At 40.6% G+C, this 19176-nt stretch overlaps 1 protein-coding gene across 2 annotated transcripts in view; it reads left to right on the plus strand.

The window, feature by feature from the left end:
- The window catches only part of LOC126470131 (vacuolar protein sorting-associated protein 41 homolog), a 153736-nt gene that overhangs the window by 83913 nt on the left and 50647 nt on the right, over window positions 1–19176 (plus strand). For both annotated transcript variants that reach the window (XM_050097747.1, XM_050097746.1), the window contains exons 11-12: window positions 2156–2334; window positions 2416–2602. In XM_050097747.1, coding sequence (XP_049953704.1) covers window positions 2156–2334; window positions 2416–2602 — 366 coding nt within the window. The remainder of the gene's footprint in view (window positions 1–2155; window positions 2335–2415; window positions 2603–19176) is intronic.

Below are 19176 nucleotides of genomic sequence, written 5' to 3' on the forward strand. Positions count from 1 at the left end.
AACACCTTCGAGGACTGCACTTTGATAGTAATGAAGTGGTGCAAGCAGAGATGAGGTTGTGGCTCTGTCAATTAAGTCAAACATTCTACAGCGACAGTATCAACAAACTGGTCTCTCATTGCAAGAAATGTGTTTGTCACCAGGGTGACTATGTTGAGAAATAAGTATGTAGACATGAAGAATAAAGATGCAGTATGCTAATAACACGTTTTATTTAAAAAGCTTTAAGAGTTTTCACATTAAAAAATTGGAAGCATTACTTTTCAGCATGTCCTCGTGTAATGAATAGCATGATGTGACTGAGGGAGTCATAGTAGATGAGGATTTTTTGGCTCATCTACATCTAATCTGTAGCAGTGCCTTAAGGATCTTGCATACATATATCTGTGTTTCATAGATGACAAATTTATCCAGTAAGCTGATTCTGAGGTCATGTTTTGGGTAAATTACACAGCAACCAAAGTTGTTGACAGGTACACCACTGTAGTGCCAATATAAAACAATGTAAAATTTTAATTAACAATATTAATCTGTTGAACTGTCCCATAGGAAGTGAAGGAAGTCTAAAATAAATCTTAACCTTTTTGATCTTCATGATGTCAGTAGCCTACACTCTTACCAAGCAAGATGGCACAGTGGTTAGCACGATTGCATTTGGGAGGACGATGGTTCAAACATGCGTCTGGTCATCCTGATTTAGGTTTTCAATTATTTCGCTAAATTGCTTCAGGCAAATGCTGGTATGGTTCCTTTGAAAGGGCATAGCTGACTTACTTCCCTAATCCGATGGGACTGATGATCTCACTGTTTGATCCGCTCCCAGAAATCAACCACCCAACCAACCTAAACTCTTAAGGTAAAGACTGCATTCTGGTTTGATGCCAAGGGTCACTAGGCCTACTTTTGCAGAAATCCTGTATTCGTGATAGCTTAGAGAACTACATGGGATACCAGTGAGTGCTGATTAAACAAGAATCTGTATGTGTGGCTTACCTTGAGGAAATGTCAGTAGCTGTGTACTGGGAGCTCACCAGCCTGAGCAAAGAAACTGCCTGATAAGCATGTGCAGACAGCTGAAGCCCTTCATGATGGAAGGCATAGATAATCTTCAAACACTGAAGTATTCTTGCCCCATATTACTGACACCCGTTGTCCACCTGTGATAGCATGGAAACTTTCTAGAACTGAAGCAGCCATTCTTTCCTTTGTGAATATTATTTTGTAGCCAAGAGGACATATATGAAACGGTAAAATTTTGGTTGTCTGGAATGTATGTAGTTCATTGGATTTTTCTCATTGAAGTAAATATCTTAAAAACTTTGGATGTCACCAAAGTTTCAGTATCCCAAAAGTAACATTTCTACTATTGACCAGTTTCACTTCAAAAGTCTCAAGTAATGAAGGAAAACAATAAACTGATCCACCAAGTGTTAAGTGCAAAATTTACACTGCTTAAAAAGCATTCAGTTGGGAGTTTTGTATTGGGAGACAGAAAAAGTACTGTAACTTTCGACATGTGTCATGGCAGTCATGGAGCATGGGTGCACTGTATAACCTGGATTTTAAGGTAATGTTCATGGAGCACTGGAATGGATCAGACTGCTCTTTGCTTACAAATATTTTACCAAAACTAATTATACTTTGAAAGTTGTGACTTTCAATATTTCTTTTTTTCCCACCATAATGTGTGTTTCACAAATTTGTAAAGATGGAATGGCTCTGCAAGAAAAAGTCTATTTACCATACTCCCCATGTTGATTTAAATTGTCATCTGCTCAGGCTGCAGATCTTGCAAAAACAGGAGTTACTGGGCATCAGAGCCTTACATGCAGTGTTCTCTCTCTCTCTCTCTCTCTCTCTCTCTCTCTCTCTCTCTCACACACACACACACACACACACACACACACACACACACACACAGATGTCACCTGTCATAATCTCTCCATAGTATTACAGGGCTGTAGGGAATAAAATTTAACTATTTACATAATGATTTTAAAAAAAAGCAGAGTTAATTCTTTTGTCAATGCATGTCATTAATGTGTGTGTCTTAATTGTGATCAATTAATTTTTGCATTTTACTTGGCATTTTATGAAGTTATTATGAAATACAGCATATTTCTTTGTAATTAATGAACTGTATTTTATTTTTCAGGGCTTTCTGAAAACAGTGAAGGAATGGTCACCAACACTTTACAATGTTCCTGCTGTTGTGAATGCTGTACTGGAACATCTGCTGGTAAATGATACAGACAAGACACTACTGTTGGAAGCGTTGGCCATCTTATATTCCCACGAGCACAAACACGATAAGGCTCTCGCTATGTACCTTAAGTAAGTTCCTAAACTAAGAAATAATTGTTTCTTTTGGATTCTTTTTCTTTTTCTGTTTAAAAAAATACCTTTCCATTGTAGGCTGCATCATAAGGATGCCTTCCAGTTGATCCAGGAACACAATCTGTACAGTTCAATCTATGACACAATAGAAGAATTGATGGATCTAGACTCTGAACAGGCTATTAATATGTTTTTGGAGAAAGATAGAGTTCCTGTTGATGTTGTTGTAAAGGCCTTGGAAAACAACCACCGTTATCTGTATTTGGTATGTTTATTTCACTGATATACTTTGTTAAGTACTTAAGCTATTTAAGTTGCAATGGAAATTAAAATTCTACTTGTTCTTACCTTTTTTCAATAGTCATTACACTGATCTTGGAGATGTTCCAAAAATCCTATCTGGTGTAGATGTTGCTTTTGTGCTTCACAGCTGTAGTCTTGTCTGATGAATTGATGATGAAATTTTTGTATTGGGCAAGAGTTTCTTGGTGAATATTTTGAGAAATAATGCAACTCACTCTGCAGGGACAGAGATTATGAGTTGTTTCAAGTGTCTGAGTTTTGGGCATATATCTTCTCACTATACAGCCCTCCCCCCTCTCCCTCTTCCTCCCACACTCTACACATGCCTACAAACGTGTGAAGGCTGCAGAAGACAATGCACGAGAGAGCACATTCTGAATGAGCTCCGGTATGTGTAAATTTGCCTGGACAGCACTCTCCCCAATAAGGATATGTCCCATGTTTAAGAAGAAAGAAATCTAGAGGTATAGGATACATCACCATGTTAGTCTGCTGTTGACCTCTGTCATTTCTGTGAGGAAATTTGCATGCGGCACAACTTCACTAAGATTGTCAAAACTTTTAACTCCAGACTCTAGTCTTCTATTCATACAGACACTGACCTTCAAGAGAATACATTTTCCTTCAGTGACTTCAGTGACAGAGCCAGATAAACCCCAGTCTCCTCTAGAATTACAGGGGAAGAAGATGAAACGAGTGTGCTCATCTTCTGTTCCTGAAGCAACTCTACTACTTTGAGCCCTTCACTGGGTGCCAGAATAACAGTAGGAAAGAAAGTAAAAATTTGAGGAAAAAACTTTCATCGGGAGGCTTGAAATATACTGACTCAGCACTATCCAAGTCTAAGGAAATAAATACAGACATACCTCTTGTGTGGGCAGTGTATGAATAGCAGCAGAATCTCTCTCTCTCTCTCTCTCTCTCTCTCTCTCTCTCTCTCTCTGTGCAAGTGCATGTGTGCACTGCTAGACACTGAACTGGAAGCATTTGTTAATGTTAAGGTAAATGAAAGTCTAATGGCAAGCAACCATTTCTGCTCATCAGGCAGTGTGATTAAATATAAATACATTGATGACCTACTAAAACAGCTGCTACAGTTGTTTCTGTAACTGGGAGACTTCAACACACTCAGCCCATTGTAGAGCTGTACAAGTAAGTCCAGAAAACATAATATAGCTGAGAAAATAACTATTGGGATTTACTTCTGTGTACTTAATCTTTGAGAACCAACACACTTGACTAGAAGACACAGTACATACACCAGTGTTGATTGGTAATTTAGTTTACACCATGTTTCAATGGAACATTCATGATCAGATGTGTGACAGTGACCATTATCTAGTTATCGTCTCTTCTCCAAATCAGAAACCAGTAGATTCACTTTGCTTTCCTAAGAGCTCATTTTTCAGCTTTTAGCTGCAGGATGATGTTGGAAACTTGTACATGCTGCTGAAAAGACGAGTTCTTGTATCTTGTCTCTTTTCCATCAAAAAATTGTACTTTGGTGGTCTGAGGAGAATGCAGCAGCCACCAGAGAGTCCTAACAGCCACTTCAGTTGTATAAAAACCATCGTCCATGACCAGCTTGATCACATTAAAAATATTGTACATGAAGGCATGCTATTTAATAGGAAAGGAGAAAAGGAAGCTGGATGTTATCCATGAGAGGACATATCCCATCTTCATAGGTGTGGTGTAACTGTTGTCATTTCTGTGGCCATTATATTTTTGTATCAGTGGTCAGAACTGAATTTAATGGTGGTACTATTGTGAACCCTTTTGGTATTGTCAACACTTTGTGCTGTACTACTTGAGCAAAAACTATCACACTGTATTTTTTTTTCCCCCATAAACAAGTAGCAGTATGTCAGCCTGTCATTCTGTACACGATGACCAGTGTTCAATAGTAACCCATTTTGTGAGTGAGAGCTTCACAGTTAACAAGCATTGTTTCAAGACACACCTCCAGATCCTGACAGAATTCATATTGAGATGATCAAACACCTTAGCATCAAGAGTAAAATATTTTTAACAGTTTCGGGCATGCAGACAAGTGGTCGTTTACTACACTCCATGATATTTTGACTGGACACTAGCCAGTCACCTCCAAGTGATCTGTGGAACATTGAAGATGACCTTCCCCATCCCACAGTTTATTAGTGAGCTGTGTTAGTTCTGCACATATGTGAGATTGTGGTGACTGGCTGACCACTCTACCTGGCAGGCAGTGCTCTCACTGGTGAAATTACGGAACTCAGCTGTCCTTGTGGCTGTCACTTGCTGTTGTCATTGGCATGCTCTGTCATCTTCATTTGGAGCAAATCACAGAAGTGATGGTGTACAGCTGTTTTTGATGATTTTCTTGAAGATGACTGGAAGATGCCCAGTCAAAATATTGTGGAGTGTAGTAAATGACAACTGGCTGCAAGCACAAACCTTTGAATATCCATGTTGCTGGGAACATTTTGAAATTCAAGAGTGAGATTTATATTCTTAGGATTTTCAGTCATGTAGGGCAGAGAGGTGAATTTCCTTTCCACTGGAGAGAAAGTATTGTCGTTACACTATTGAAACCTGAGAAGGACCCATGTTTTCATAACTATTATAGATCAATCTGCCTGATGAACTGTGCGACACAGTTGAAAGGATGTTGAACCAATGTCTGCTATGGTGCCTCGAATTCTGTGAATTTCTGTCCCAGCACAAATGGCCATTTGTGGCTTGTAATCCACTACCTATCATCTGCTGTGCTTGTAATCCACTTCCAGAAATGCTTTTGTGCACCTTCATCACTTAATTTCTGTTTTCGTTGACTTTCAGAAAGTTTACTACACTGCTTGGCACTACCATTGTTGTGGTAAATGGGGAATTCGGCTTTTATCCAGAACTTCTTGTCTCCTTGACTTGTGTTCAGCAATTAACACATACAAAATAATAGAATACTCCAGAGTTTTGTCCTAAGTGTCACCCTTTTTGCTATTGTGGTCAGGTCCTTTGTTTCACAGTCACTATATGTGAGTGATTTCTATCTACACTGCAGCACTACATCAGTGGGTGCTGCTAAACACCAGTTGTAGGAAGCCAATTGCATAGCTAATGCTTGATTTTCAGCCACCCCCTTTCCCCTTCTCTTTATGCCCCTTATTTAGAAACATGTCATGTAGTTTCACCATTTCAGGGCAGTACATCCTCACCTTGATGTCTCCATAAATAATGATTTCTTAAATTTGGCTGAGCTATTCCAATTCCTGAGTTGTTTCTTTGGTAACAAACTTATGTGGCTGCTACACATATCCCAGCTGAAAACCAACTATATAGCAAAAATATGGATGGTGTCAGACAAGCTCCATGAGTGGGCTTCTAGAAGAGGTTGGCATGCCACTGCCAAGAGTCTGACACTAGTTGTACTTGTGAACTGTGTGGTAATCATCTGTCAAATACCCAGCCACTACCCATTAATCTTGTATAACCTACACTATAGGTTTTTTATGCACTGCTTCAGAGTTGACAGGATAACTGGTGAGTGAGTGGAGGTTTTAAGAAATGCCTTCCAGCTCCTTTTAGTAAACTACATCCAAAGACCTCCTCATTAGGTATAACGATAAAGTATACTTAGTTTTGAGTTACATCTTAACCTGTTCCATAGACCACAGGAGCATGCAGGTTTTACCATCTTCCTGCAGCTACAACTTTTTGTCCTCCACAAATACCTCGGTGCAGAAATTATACAGGATGATTTCTCCACTGTGTACAACTCTACGGATTGAACGATGAGAGGACACGGAACAAAAAAGGTCCAATTAACTTATGTCCTGAAATGCACGGTTTCCATGTTAGAGACCACTTATTCAATCATACTTTGTTACAGAGACTGTGGTCTAATATGCACTGTACCATCCAGCCACAGTTACAGTATGTCTGGTTTCCTCCTAGAGGATATTACTGCTCCTCATACGTCATGCCCTAGCACCCGCTCTTGCCATAGTAATTGGTAATGTAGTGTCCGAGTCACTTCTCTTGCTGTTTCGCCTTATAGTGGATGTGATACACCATTGTCAGACTGGTTCCCTATTTGAATCGAGAGCTTTCCGACATGGTGTGTACTTACAGAAAGGCAAATGGCAACGGGTGGCGGGCACCTCAGCATTCAGTGTTTGCAACAGTGTTTCACCGTTTGTCTGAGACAGGGTCGTTCCAGGAAGCAGAAAATCGTGCGGGATGTACCTGAAATGCTCGGACACCAGACGTGGAGGAAAATGTGATTAACACTGTGGAAGGTGACCACCATGTCGGTATCAGGCAGTTGGCCTGACGTTCAGGGTAAGCCAGGCAACCGTGGGTAACATTCTCCATGACAATTGTTACTACCTTTATTACTTGAAGTGTGTGCAGGGATTACTAGCAACAGACTTTCCAAATTGGGAACAGTTTTGTCACTGGTTGCTTCAGCAGGCACCCACAATTCTGGGTTTTATGTCATGCATCCTATTTACAGATGAGCCACCTCACAGATGAGCCACCTTTACGTGGAGTGGTACCTTCAACTTTCATAATGATTATCTGTGGGATAGTATGCAGAACCCCCATGGTATGGTGACAGCGAATCATCAGCGTCAGTACAGCCGGAATGTGTGGGCCGGCATAACTGGCAACCATATTTAAGGGACCAGTCTTCCTTCCAAGCCATCTAACAGGTCAGAACTATCGGTGTTTCTAGCGGGTGACTTTGCCTCCCCTACTGGAAGAAGTCTCATTGATGGCTTGAAGGATGATATGGCTGCTACATGATGGTGCTCCAGCCCACTATGCCATTAACGTCCAGATGCATCTCAGTTGTATCTTCCCTGTTCATTGGATTGGACGAGGCCTGCTCATTCACTGGTTCTCAACCTGTGCAATTTGTGGTTATGGGGCCATCTCAAAAGTATCGTGTGTGGAGCCTATTCCAGATAAGGGGACACTGAAGCATCATATTCATGCTGCATTTGACACTGTTTGCATGCTGCCTGGCCAATGTGAACATGTGAGACAGAACATGCTACAGCGTGTACACGTATGCGTTGAGGCGCATGGAAACCATTTTCAACACGTATTGTGACTGTGGCTGCATGGTACAATGCGCATAAGACCACAGTCTCTGTAACAATGTATGATTTAATAAATGATCTCTAGCATCGAAACCATGCATTTCCTGACATAAGTTCATTAGAACTTTTTTGTTCCATATCCTCTGATAGATCAATCCCAAGAGTTTGTCCACAGTGGAAAAAATCACCCTGTATATAGGATGAGCCAGCTAAGAGAAATCACCCAAAATTTATCCAGAATGAGTAAAAATAACAAGGTGTGATTTTCACTAAGTTATAGTGGACAATATATCAAATTTTCAGACATTCACTGGTAATTTTTATTGTTTATAGTTGCCTTATGACACCAACTTTTTTTTATAATAGAACTACATACTTTTTTGTGACCTTGCAAAGAGTTTGAAGAGGAAGTCAATGACATAACATGTGTGGAACTTGTTCAAATATAACGAGGTAACAGTACTTAACACCCCTCTCCTACCATCTGAAGAAGAGGCCCCACAAATATCTCCTTTACAGTACCAAGTACAAGCAAACATGTAACTCAGTTACAGTTTGTATGTTTAGTGTTGTGATTATCATTTCAAGTGCCCAAAATGTTGACCTTGAACACTGATGCATGCTCTACAATGATGTAGGACAGACGTTACTGCCTAATGAATTTCACAGTACAGTACAGTACTTCACATCTTTGGCAGTTGTAAGTGTGTCCTTGCAGAACTCTTGTTTCAATTCTCCCTACAGGTAAAAGTACAAAGATGTTAGTCCAGTGGTTGTGCAGCCATGTTGTGTTTCCCAAATGACAAATCCAGTAAACACAAAATATTCTGTTAGATCTGTAATAATTTGGGTGGTACCGTATTTACTCGAATCTAAGCCGCACTTTTTTTCCGGTTTTTGTAATCCAAAAAACCGCCTGCGGCTTAGAATCGGGTGCAAAGCAAGCGGAAGTTCTGAAAAATGTTGGTAGGTGCCGCCACAACGAACTGCCGTCGAATATATGTAGCGCTACACAGGCATGGTTTGTAGGCACAGAGATAAATACTGGCGCCAAAACCTCTGCGTCAGTAAATAAATTTAAAAAAAAAAGGTGGAAGACGAGCTTTTTTCTCCGCCCAGAGTTTCGACAACTGCATTTTCACACATTATCCAATGAAGTAAATACAACTCCGTATTGTTCATCTTCGAATGTAGCAGAATTTCAATGTACTACGAAAATCCGACTGGCAAGACTGTTTGGGATGTTTGTCAATATGGCCAACTCTACGTTCTGAAATTTTTCCTACCTGTGACAAGAGATGGTTGCTAATAGGAACTTGTATGAATTGTGAATCACATGCAGTATTCTCTTCACCATAAGAATAAGACGATTATAAACATTTTGCCATGTTTTCTTTCGTGTTTGCTGCTATCTCATTTAAATCCTGCCTGCCTAATAAACTACGAAACTAGAGTGAGACAACAGCAAACGTGGAAGAATATACGTATCGTGTCATGTTTATATTCGTATTAAGTGATACAGTCAGAAGTGAAGCACGGCAGCTGACTAGATTTTCAAATCTAAGATGACTCTAATTTATGTGCAGAATTTGATGTACTAAAGAAGCGGCCGCAAAGATTTTCAAACGGAGAAAAATTTTCGCCTAACTCTCGTTCAGAACATGTTCTATCATACGCAGTCTATTATTTGGTTCTTGTTGATGATTATCAAAGAAAGCAACAGTGTAAGTAACAACAAATAGCAGTCTCGTGCCATTGTTTCGCTAATGAGACGATTCCTCTCTATTTTTTTATTGTTAGCGGCAGTAGCACGCACAAAAGCAAGCCATGCCGCGAGCGGCGACAGACCGTAAACAAGCACTATCAGAATGCGACAAACAATGCATGACACAGTACAGTAATGCATTTTCAGCTTAGAGTGACGTAAACACCTATAACAAAGAAAACGGCACTTATCAGATCGAAGCAAAATAAGCAATAGATTCAAACCAGACGAAGCACGTGAAAAAGGAAGGGTACCCGTATAAATACGGACGGAGCGCCTGACGCATAGCAATGGCTACCTGGTAAAGCTTAACTGCCAAGCTTACGACTCGAACCAAACTACTACATCCGTATCGTCATTCATTCAACCTAAATTGTGTCTCATATTACAATGGACCAACTTTGATTCGATTTGGAGGTGCGGCCTAAAACTTTTCTCTCCCCTTGAATTTCGAGTCTCAAATTTTGGGTGCCGCTTAGATTCGGGAATTTTTTTTTTCTTTATTTCGAGTCACATTTTTCAGGTGCGGCTTAGATTCGAGTAAATACGGTATATCCATCACACTGGTACCACATGGGCTGGTGTGAAGTGAGAAGTCTTCCAGTAATTTCAGCAGCATATCTGTCAGGAACAGAAGCTACTTGTGGTTGTCAGAGTCTCATTAATAAAATGGTCCAATGAAGCAATTCTTGAAAAGCCGGCACTGCATGTTGACAAACCAAGGTGGTTGTTTATCCACTTCTCTTAGCCAGTGTGGTTTTTGGACTGACCAGTAGTGCATATTGCGAAGATTGATTTGTATATGGTTTGCAGGTGACACTTATCTGTGTACAAAATCTCAAATAGAAATGCTGATTCACTCTGCAGTTTGTGTAAACATCTTGCAGCACTGTAATTGATATTCAAAGTCATTGCCATGAATATGTTGATGGAGTGAGATGTAAAAATGATTAGATGTGTTGACCATAGTATTCAGAGCATTTTTCAAGCTGCCTCATAGTGATGTGTAGGTTGTATGTTACAGATGCTAAAATGTTATTTGTATTTCTCTCAGCAATTGCTGATCTTTTTCATTGACATATTTCATTCTCCACACTTCCAGTTTGTTGAAATTTTGTAATATGCATGCAAAGACAGATTGCATTGGCTGAGCACAATAAGGATAGGTTTCAGCATACAACTGCACTGCTGTTGTAATAGTTTGGTGACATTCACCACAAGCAAAAACCATAACTGTTGTAGACATTATGAATCTCTGAATAGCTTCATGAGGAAGTTGGCTGATTGCTACATCAGCAGAACCCAGACTGAGGAAATTCAAGAGTGCAGTTAAACTGTATCTGCAGTATGTGTTTGCTTGCATTTGGTGCTGTAAGGCAGATGTTTGTGTAACCTATTCACCTGACTGCAGGAATGTTGCTTGTGGTGCTGCATACCTTGTCACTATTTGATCAAGTGCCACATATCCACATATGTTATATTTCTGAAGGCCTCTTTGAAGGCTCATTTCAATGCCACGGAAAAAATATAGTTCTCCTAAAATGAAGAAAGGTCATAAAATTTGCCATACTGTTGCTGGTCTATAACAACCTCCCCCTTTGCCAGAGTAGCTTATGTTAGTAAATTTCCCCATTGACAGCCTGTATTGGCTCTAGAATGATTCCCTGTTTGTCTCTGCTCTGCTTACATACTTTCCTTACCAAGTTATGTTCCCACAGTATCACCAGACTATTTAATTTTGTGGTGGTCATAATATTTGGGCTCATCAGTGTATTACAGTATGCAAACTGGAAGCTTGAGACACCAGGCTTACTCACAGTTTTACATTGTGATGTGTGGACTTGTTCTACATGTGCTCCTTCAGCAACACAAGTTAAGTACAAATAAATCATAGAAAATAATGGATCATGACTCTTCATGAACCAAACAGAAACAAAGACTTCTAGATGTGAATATCTCTTGACAATTAAAGTGCTGTAGAGATTTACTGAGTAACTCAAACATTTGTGCTGGAGGACACTGAAGCTTGATCAGGCTGGGAAACACTCTAATACAAACCACTGTCACGGCGCACGCATATGCTGTCAGTGGAGTCACAGTAGGTATGACATGAGGTCGAATGGAGACACCACCACATGAGGAAAATAGACATGACTGTGTGCAAGCCAACAGCTGGAAGTAATTCAGTCCAAATCAATCTCCAGAAAATAGCATCGTATCAGGTCATCATAAATAAGTCCACTGTGACAGTCCTTAAATCTGCCACTTTTGTGTACCCAAGTGGTTCTGACAGATGTATCATTCCACTCCTAGCAACCTCACCAGATATATGCATAATGATATCAGTTGATCTATCAATATATCTGGCTGGATTACAAGATTTGTCCCCCCCCCCCCCCCCCCCCCCCCCCGTGAAGAAGTCAGTAGGGCTGGAGGCTTCCTGGATGGTGCAGGGCAGGAAAGGTGGGTGCATGGGTGCAGCGTAGCCTGCCCCAAAGGTAGGTGCTATGGTTTGTGATGCTGTTGGTGGTAGAAGTGTCACTCTCAGCTCAAAAGCTAGAAATGCAAGAGGTGACGGTGGGTTGGACTGGTGGGTAGCTGATGGTCTCTGAGTGGTCTGTGGGTCTGACATCAGACTCAGCACAAATTGGAAGTCGTCCTGTGTGTTTTTCCAGGTACATAGGGGTGGTGGATGGTGTATGGAGAACCGGGAATGCCATATGTCTGTGTTCTCGGGTATTGTCTGGGAACTCAACCTTATGTCCACTTTTGTTGTTTCTTGAAGTTGGCGTTGTAGGCTTCTCCCTTTGGTGTGGCAGATCCAGAGGCAGAGCTTGCCTCAGATAGTGCAAATGGAGCTGGTTGCAGTGCCAGCAAATGATGTTTCAAGGTGTGGTGACCACGACCATCTGGCAGCCAATCTGGTTCGAAATGGATCTTCTTATCCAGCTAGAAGTATGTCTAAATGTGCACACCCAGACAGGGACACCCACCTTAAAAAGTGTAGCTTCTCCTTCTAATTCTTGTATTGATGGAGGCTGTAACAAATCTACACACATCAAAAAACATTTTGCATCACCTCGGTCCCAAGAGTTCCAGAACTTGTACAGAAAATAGGAATAGAGGTCAACATAAACATCATTTCTACCATTTTTATTGCTCATGAAAACCACACATTGCATGTTGCATGTTGTACCAACATACAGTGAGACCTTCAGAGGTGGTGGTCCAGACTGTTGTGCACACCAGTATGTCTAATACCCAATAGTATGTCCTCTTGCCTTGATTTATGCCTGTATTCATCATGGCATACTATCCACAAGTTCATCAAGGCACTGTTGGTCCAGATTGTCCCACTCCTCAACGGCGATTTGGTGTAGATCCCTCAGAGTGGTTGGTGGGTCACGTCATCCATAAACAGCCCTTTTCAATCTATCCCAGGCGTGTTCAATAGGGCTCATGTCTGGAGAACATGCTGGTCTGGAGAACATGCTGGCCACTCTAGTTGAGCGATGTCATTATCCTGAAGGAAGTCATTCACAAGATGTGCATGATGGGGGTGCGAATTGTTGTCCATGAAGACAAATGCCTCATCAACATGCTGCCAATATGGTTGCACTGTTGGTCAGAGGAGGGCATTCATGTATCGTACAGCCGTTACAGCACCTTCCATGACCACCAGTGGCATACGTCGGCCCCTCATAATGCCACCTCAAAAAATCAGGGAACCTCTACCTTGCTGCACTTGCTGGACATTGTGTCTAAGATGTTCACCCTGATCGGGCTGTCTCCAAACACGTCTCTGACGATTGTCTGGTTGAAGGCATATGCGACACTCATCAGTGAAGAGAATGAATCCTGAGTGGTCCATTCAGCATGTTGTTGGGCCCATCTGTACCGTGCTGCATGGTGTCATGGTTGCAAAGATGGACCTCGCCGTGGACATTGGGAGTAAAGTTGCACATCGTGCAGCCTATTGTGCACAGTTTGAGTCGTAACACAACGTCCTGTGGCTGCACAAAAAGCATTATTCAGCATGGTGGTATTGCTGTCAGGGTTCCTCTGAGAAATAATCCATAGGTACCAGTCAGCCACTGCAGTAGTAGCCCTTGGGCGGCCTGAGCGAGACATGTCATCGACAGTTCCTGTCTCTCTGTATCTCCTCCATGTCCGAACAACATCAATTTGGTTCACTCGAAAATGCCTGGACACTTCCCTTGTTGAGAGCTCTTCCTGACACAAAGTAACAATGCGGACGCGATCGAACTGCAGTATTGACCATCTAGACATGGTTGAACTACAGACGACACGAGCTGTGTACCTCCTTCCTGATGGAATGACTAAAACTGGTCAGCTGTTGGACCCCCTCCTTCTAATAGGCACTGCTCATGCATGGTTGTTTACATCTTTTGGCAGATTTAGTGACATCTCTGAACAGTCAAAGGGACTGTGTCTGTGATACAATATCCACAGTGAACGTCTAACTCCAAGAGTTTGGGAACCAGGGTGATGCAAAACTTTTTTTTATGTGTGTAGCAAGTAACAATGAGGGTGTAGAAGCAAAAGTTCTGCAGGGATTAGATCTCGGAACAGTGTTGTCTAGTATGGGGATAAAACTGAGATCAGTGTAGAAACAGTAGGGGTGGATGTCAAGATTTTTCCCATCACTGTCTTAAATGGTCTTACAAGACCATCTTTCATGGCATTAGACACAGGGTGAAACAGATGTGTGGTAACATGTGTAATTCCTTTCTGGGTACAAAACTACGGCAAACCCGCAGAAGTAAACTGCAAAACTTTATTTTGATAATGGTACATGGGGCTCTTTAAGTAGAAAAAAATTGTTGCAAAGTCCTTAGTGATATTTTCCATCAAGGTCTGTTGCATTTTTAGTGCATGTGGGTAGTGAAAATATGCATCTATCAAAATCAAACACATGGCCCATGGAATAGGCTTGTAAAATCTGCATGCACTCTATCTCCCGGATAATAGACAGCTGATAGATATGGGGCAGTGCTGCTTGCTGTGACTGACAAATCTGACATATTTGAACCACTTGTGTGACGTTCTCGCCTACATATGGTCAATACATGTATTGCCGGGCAAGATTCTTCATTCTGGATATGCCCCAGTGGGACTAACATAAGAGCTGAATTATATGGGAGTGCAAAATCTCCAGAATCAATACTCAACACTTGCAGCCATTCTGATTCAACAATAGAAGACCTTTGAAAAAGTGAAGGACATACCATTGTGATAGAAAAGCAATGAAGTTCTGTGTATGCTGCTGAAGGAAGTACATGTGCCCAGCCAGTTTGTATGAACTGGCAAACCTGTCTCAAGAGTAGACTCTTATGTGTGTCTGCTGAGACATCTCTCTAAGTGATGGGAAACTCTTCCACTGACTTTTCTGTGACAGTGTGAAAACATTTTTTTTTTTTTTTTTTTCCAGTTTTCTCATCTGGACCCGTAGGGAATCTTTTCAGCACATCGGCATTTGCGTGTTAAGCTGACGTACGATAATAAATGGAATATTGGAAATTTGATGAGAAAAGAGGTCACTGTTCTAACTTCTGAGATGTCCATTCAGGCAACTTTGTATTACAGCCAAGATGTATCATATGGACAACAATGGGTTACGATCTGGACTAGATGAAATGTGATGCCATACCGGAAAATGCAGAACTTCTAGATACCAAATATAATTGCCAGTGCCTCCATCCCCATCAGCAAATAGTTTTCTTATGTTGTGGTAAGCGTCGTAGAAGTGAATGCGATAGGCTGTTCCTAACCGCCTGGGTACTTATGCAATATAACGGTCCTGATGCTGTATGGTGACACATCCATGGCTAACATGAGAGGTAAATGAGGCTGATACAAGGTTATGTATTGAGTGATTAGAAGCTGTTGCTTCAGCTTAAGAAATGCTTGTTGACAATCCACAGAGCATGGGAAAAGGAAAAGGATTCCTTTTCTTGCTGTTCATTCAACAGATGGGCTATTGTCACAATTTTGTGGATAAATCTGGTATAATACGTAACTTTACCCATAAAAACCTGCAGATCCTTTATGTGCTTTGGTATTCAAATACGGGAAATGGCTGCCACATTTTCTGATACTGATTTAGGTCCTTTCTGGCTAGTATATACTTAATAGAAGTCTAAAAGGAGGAGCATTTTAAAAAGTTACAGTTTAACCCAGCTCTGACGTAAATACTTGCCAGAGATTTGACATATGCTCTTCCTGAGTTTTTCCTGTCACTACCATATCAACATATTGTAGAATGTTGGCCATAGTTAGTTCTAGAAATTTCTGTGAGATCCCTGGTGCTCTGGCAACACTGGAAGGTAACCTGGATACAGGCCATAAGGAGTATTTAATACCAGAATGGCTTTAGACACCTCATCCATAAGAAGTTGAAAATGATCTTTCTAAAGATTGATCTTAGAGAAATTCTGATCACAGCCAGTTTAGAAAATAATTCATCAGGATGTGGAAGGCGTTATGGGCCCACAATAAACTGAGCATTTACCATGTTTAAGTCACTACAAAGGCATAATACACTTTCTGGTTTGTGAACAGTGACTAAAGGTGATGCTATGTGCTGTAAGGGATCCGAGGCAGCACTTATAACTTCTCTTGTTGATCCATTCTACTTTAACTTCGTCCCACAAGACTTTTATTTTAATCCTGCTGATTCATATAATGCAGTGCAGAGAAAAAAATTAGAAGAATTTCCCAGACTTAAAGAAAACAGCGGAGCACATTGGAGACACAAATAATCCATGTCTGCGCATGGGATGGCATTATGAACTGATTGGACCAAGTATTCAATAGAAAACCCCAATGCTGTGTATGCAGCAAGCCCGAATGTATTTTTCACTAAGCGTTCTGCCACTAAAGAGAAAGGAAGGGTTCTGGTTACTTGATTATACATTAATTCCAGAACTGTCTGAACTAGTATTGGAATTTTGTGATGGGTACAAGCCTGCAGCTTCGCTGCTGCTGATTTTAAGAGTGAAGATCCCAATCTGAAATACATAGAGTTTTTAATAATGAGGTGTTCTCTGGAACAATGACTTAACTGCAGTATATGGAAATAGAGATGTTTTTGTTGTGGTCTTCAGTCCAGAGACTGATTTGATGCATAGTATATTCATCTCTTGGTATCCCTCTATGATTTTTACCCTCCACGCTGCCCTCCAGTACTAAATTGGTGATCCCTTGATGCCTCAGAACATGTTGTACCAACAGATCCCTTTTTCTAGTCAAGTTGTGCCACAAATTCATCTTCTCCCCAATTCTATTCAGTACCTCCTCATTAGTTACACAATCTACCCATCTAATCTTCAGCATTCTTCTGTAGCACCACATTTCGAAAGCATCTATTCTCTTCTTGTCCAAACTATTTATCATTCACTTTCACTTCCATACAAGGCCATACTCCATACAAATACTTTCAGAAAACATTTCCAGATACTTAAGTCTATACGCAATGTTAATAAATTTGTCTTCTTCAAAAGGCTTTACATGTCATTGCCAGTCTACATTTTATATCCTCCTTACTATGACCATCATCAGTTATTTTGCTTCCCAAATAGCAAAACTCATCTACTGCTTTAAGTGTGTCATATCCTAATCTAATTCCCTCAGCGTCACCTGATTTAATTAGACTACATTCCATTATACTCATTTTGCTTTTGTTGATGTTCATCTTATATCCTCCTTTCAAGACACTATCTATTCCATTCAACTGCTCTTCCATGTCCTTTGCTGTATCTGACATAATTTCAATGTAATTGGCAAATCTCAAGGTTTTTATTTCTTCTCCATGGATTTTAATTCCTACTCCAAATTTTTCTTTTGTTTCCTTTACTTCTTGATTGATATACAGACTAAGTAACATCGGGGATAGGCTAAAACCTTGTCTCACTCCCTTCCCAACCACTGCTTCCATTTCATACCCTTCGACTCTTATAACTGCCATCTGGTTTCTGAACAAATTGTAAATAGCCTTTTGCTCCCTGTATTTGATCCCTGCCACCTTCAGAATTTGAGAGAGTATTCCAATCAACATTGTCAAAAGCCTTCTCTAAGTCTACAAATGCTAGAAATGTTGGTTTGCCTTTCATTAATCTATCTCCGAAGATAAGTCATAGGGTCAGTATTGCCTCACGTGTTCCAATATTTATACGGAATCCAAACTGATCTTCGCCGAGGTTGGCTTCTACCAGTTTTTCCATTCGTCTGTAAAGAATTTGTATTAGTATTTTGCAGCCGTGACTTATGAAACTGATAGTCTGTAATTTTCACACCTGTCAGCACCTGCTTTCTTTGGGATTGGAATTATTATATTCTTCTTGAAGTCTGAGGATATTTCACCTGTCTCATACATCTTGCTCACCAGATGGTGGAGTTTTGTCAGGGCTGGCTCTCCCAAGGCGATCAGTAGCTCTAATGGAATGTTGTCTACTCCCAGGCCTTGTTTCGACTTAGGTCTTTCAGTGCTCTGTCAAATTCTTCACGCAATATCATATCTCCCATTTCATCTTCATCTGCGTCCTCTTCCATTTTCATAATATCGCCCTCAAGTACATTGCCCTTGTAGAGACCCTCTATATACTCTTTCCACCTTTCTGCTTTCCCTTCTTCGCTTAGATCTGGTTCTCCATCTGAGCTCTTTGATATTCACTCAGGTGGTTCTCTTTTCTCCAAAGGTCTCTTCAAATTTTCCTGTAGGCAGTATTTATCTTACCCCTAGTGATATGCCTCTACATCCTTACATTTGTCCTCTAGCCATCCATCCCTGCCTAGCCATTTTGCACTTCTTGTTGATCTCATTTTTGAGACGTTTGTATTCCTTTTTGCCTGCTTCATTTACTGCATTTTGGTATTTTCTCCTTTCCTCAATTAAATTCAGTATCCCTTCTGTTATCCAAGGATTTCTACTAGCCTTCGTCTTTTTACCTACTTGATTCTTTGCTGCCATCACTATTTCATCTTTCAAAGCTACCCATTCTTCTTCTACTGTATTTCTTTCCCCTCTTCCTGTCAATCATTCCCCAATACTCTCTCTTAAACTCTCTACAACCTCTGGTTCTTTCAGTTTATTCAGATCCCACCTCCTTAAATTCCCATCTTTTTGCAGATTCTTCAGTTTTAATCTACAGTTCATAACCAATAGATTGTGGTCAGAGTCCACATCTGCCCCTGGAAATGTCTTTTAGTTTAAAACCTGGTTTCTAAATCTCTCTCTCTTACCATTATATAATCGATCTGAAACCTTCCTGTGTCTCCAGGGCTCTTCCATGTTTACAACGTCTTTCAAGATTTTTAAACCAAGTGTTTGCTATGATTAAATTATGCTCTATGCAAATTTCTACCAGGCGGCTTCCTCTTTCATTCCTTATCCACATTCCATATTCACCTACAACTTTTCCTTCTTTCATTTTCCTACTATCGAATTCCAGTCCCCATGACTGTTAAATTTTCATCTCCCTTCACTATCTGAATACTTTCTTTTATCTCATCATAAATTTCTTCAATCTCTTTATCTCTTTGTCATATGCGGAGCTAGTTGGCATATAAACTTGTACTACTGTGGTATGCGTGGACTTCGTGTCTATCTTGGCTACAATAATGTGTTCACTATGCTGCTCGTAATAGCTTACTTGTGCTCCTGTT

The sequence above is a fragment of the Schistocerca serialis genome, chromosome 3 (assembly GCF_023864345.2).
Source record: "Schistocerca serialis cubense isolate TAMUIC-IGC-003099 chromosome 3, iqSchSeri2.2, whole genome shotgun sequence".
Classification (NCBI taxonomy): domain Eukaryota; kingdom Metazoa; phylum Arthropoda; class Insecta; order Orthoptera; family Acrididae; genus Schistocerca; species Schistocerca serialis.